This window comes from Palaemon carinicauda, chromosome 20 (assembly GCF_036898095.1).
Source record: "Palaemon carinicauda isolate YSFRI2023 chromosome 20, ASM3689809v2, whole genome shotgun sequence".
In the NCBI taxonomy this organism is placed as follows: Eukaryota; Metazoa; Arthropoda; class Malacostraca; order Decapoda; family Palaemonidae; genus Palaemon; species Palaemon carinicauda.
Genome location: NC_090744.1, coordinates 82,913,938 through 82,917,017, shown reverse-complemented (window position 1 = coordinate 82,917,017; position 3,080 = coordinate 82,913,938). Strand labels below are relative to the sequence as shown.

The 3,080-nt window shown below is 49.3% G+C and overlaps 1 protein-coding gene across 1 annotated transcript; it reads right to left on the bottom strand.

Moving 5' to 3' along the window:
- Positions 1-1,421: 1,421 nt before the first annotated feature.
- Positions 1,422-2,606, bottom strand: LOC137659938 (uncharacterized). Its single transcript, XM_068394696.1, has one exon. The coding sequence runs from the start codon at positions 2,604-2,606 to the stop codon at positions 1,422-1,424; it is 1,185 nt and encodes a 394-aa protein (XP_068250797.1).
- Between the last annotated feature and the right edge of the window lie 474 nt (positions 2,607-3,080).

Below are 3,080 nucleotides of genomic sequence, written 5' to 3'. Positions count from 1 at the left end.
AGATTGGAGACACTACCAGTTGTCAATGACAATTGAGGCTGCTCAAAATAAAATGATACTAACCCACAGTTAGAGGAGGTCAGCTTGTGCAGAGGCTCTTGGATGCTGTGACCACATGAGTGGGGAAAAACGAAGAATGAAGTATGCCAGTCACTCACTCATTCATTCCAGACATTTTCCCAAGTAACTCTAACCTCGATCAACTGATGCTTGTTCTACAAGGGAGCTGAGGTTTATACCACATTTTGTGCTGCCACCACAGGCCCTAGCGAGGATGTGTCTAGGGCCCTGTGGGTAATGGGCTGTAAAGTAGTCTGGCATTTCCAGACACCTGCCTGTAGTACCTGCGCAACTGAAAAGTTCTTTTTGGACGATAGTGAGGTGCCTGTAGCTCTCATGTCATGTGCACGGAGGGTGATGATTCGTTGATTCCATGACTCTCTCGATGACTTGACGGATCCACGAAGAGATGGAATTCCTCGTGATGTCTCACTTCGTCCTCCCCGTGCTGACGAAGAGTCTGCTGAGATGAGGACGGCATTCTCTCGTTCGTTTAGAATACAGCCTCAGCGCCCTTACTAGGTAAAGTAACAGCTGATCAGGATCCTCGCTTACGGAATGGAGACACTCAATCCGAAAGGGCCCGAATCTAGGATCCACTACCAACGGGTTTCGAGTCTTGGCTAGAAACTCTGGTACGAAACCAAGTGTAACCTGTCACCATCCCCCTGAATGAGCAAAGACGTACGAGAGACCATGTAGCTCGCCGACTCTCTTTGCAGAGGCCAAGTCTACTAGGAAAGCCGTCTTCAGTATTAGTTCTCTGTTGGAAGTCTGACGAAGATGTTCGAAAGGTGCTCCTTTCAAGGAATGTAGAACCCTTCCTACATCGCATGGTGGTTGTCTGACTTCCAACTGAGGGCAAGTCCGCTCGAAGTTTCATACGAGAAGAAACAATTCTCTCGAGGAGGAAATGTCGACGCCATTCAGTTCAAAGACGAGGCTTAATGCCGAGCGACAGCCTTTCACCATCAACACTGAAAGGAGCTTTTCCTCCCTGAAATACAACAAGAACTCCGCTATTGTTGGCACAGAGACATTGTCCACTTGGCCTGATAGAGGGCCGAGGTGGACTCTCTGAGAGGTATCCAGACAAGTTCTTCGCAACCGGCTCCGAAAAGCCTTTCCTTGTGAGAAGCTGCTGGATAACTTCCAGGCATGAAGTCAAAGTGATTTCCCCACTCTGTGGAAGATCTCGCTGTGTGGTTGTATGTTAAGCTCTGGAAAAGGTGGTAGCTCGCAGGGTGTCTCGACTAGCAGATATACGTGGTCTGTGAACCATTCCATATGTCGCCAGAGTGGAGCTATCAGGGTCATCTGAAGGTTGTGCAATTCCAAGATTCTGTCCAGTAGCCTTCTTACTAGGCAGAAGGAAGGAAACACAGACAGTCCAGATTGTCCCATTTGTTCTGGAATGTATCGTGCCAGACTGCTTGAGGGTCCAGTACTGGGGAACAATATATCGGAAGCTTCTGGTTGAGACACATAGCAAAGAGGTCTATCATCGGCGGACCACACAAAGTCAAAACTTTGTTGGCTATCTGTTGATCCAAAGACCATTCGGAACCCACTATCTGAGACTTCCTGCTCAGATTGTCTGCCAAGATGATGATGTTGCCCAGGATGAAGCAGGCTGATAGGGTTACAGAATTTTCTTCCATCCATTTTAGGATTTCCACAGACAGCTGGCAAAGAGGCTGTGAAAAGCTACCTCCTTGCTTGTTGATGTGGAACACTACCGTAGTGTTATCGCTCATCAGCACTACTGCGTGCCCTGAAAGAAGCTGTTTGAAGGTCTTCAGGGCCAGGAATGCTGCCCTAATCTCTACGAGGTTTATGTGGCATGGCCTTTCGGATTCTGACCATATGCCTGAAGCCGTCAGGAGTGACAGGTAAGCCCCCCCCCCCCACCCTTCTTTTGATGCATCTGTGAAGAGCATCAAATCCAGGGGAAGGGAGAGGAGATCGATGCCCCGGAAGACGTTGGTGTCGAACACCCACCACTCCAGGTCTCTCTGCTGGTCTGGACTTATTGACACTAGCATGGTAGGTGGGTCCTCCTGTTGTGCCCAGTGGGACTTTAGTCGCCACTGTAGAGACATTAGACAAAGTCTGCTGTGTGGGACTAACTTCTCAAGAGAGGTTAGGTGCCCTATTAATTGCTGCCATTGACGAGCTGGTAGCTGGTCTTGATATTCATCCCTAGGTATACCATATTTTGTACTGGCTTTAGATTTGACTTCTCTTAGTTCATCGGGATCTGGACAAAGTTGGAGAAGTTTGTCCCACTGGAGAAGAAGGGTTTCTCTCGAGTCTGCCAGTATCAGCCATTCGTCGAGGTACCTGAGAAAGCGTGTCCCTTGGATGTGAGCCCATATGGACACTAAGGTGAAGAGCCTTATAAACACTTGGGGTGCTGGCAACAGGCCAAAGGACAGTACTTGGTATTGGTATACCAGATTTGCCAACATAGCCCGGAGGTACTTCCTTGATGTTAAGTGGACTGGGATCAGGGAGTATGCATCCTTCAGATTCACTGGGATCATGAAATCGCTTGGTCTGATTGCCTATCTGAGCATTTGAGCGTTCTTTACCTTGAATGGAGTTTGTTCGACAAACCGGTTCAGTGCAGAGGTCGATGACTGGTCTTCAGCCTCCAGATGCCCTTTTCACAAGAAAAATACGTCTGTAGAAGGCTGGGGACCCGTCTTCGATCTCTTGGAGAGCGTCTATCTCCAACATGGTCTGAATTTTGGCCCGGAGGGCCTTGTCCTTGCGGATCCCGACGCGTAGGACTGCTGTCAACGATGGATGAGCCAGTAGAAGGGGATAGTTGATGAAAAGCACAATATGTTCCCCTTTGAGAACAGAAACGGACCAGGGAATCCGCTCCCGGTTCCATCCACCGTCGCCATCTACTGCTCAGGCATCCCCCCACCGGTGGACAGGTCGGGAGATTGCCCTCCCTAGCGGGAGCATCACCAAGATTTCTTGTTGATGCCTCTGAAGCCTTTGGATCC

Coding starts and splice junctions, on each gene's coding strand:
- LOC137659938 (XM_068394696.1), bottom strand. CDS start 2,606: ATGATCCCAGTGAATCTGAAGGATGCATACTCCCTGATCCCAGTCCAC.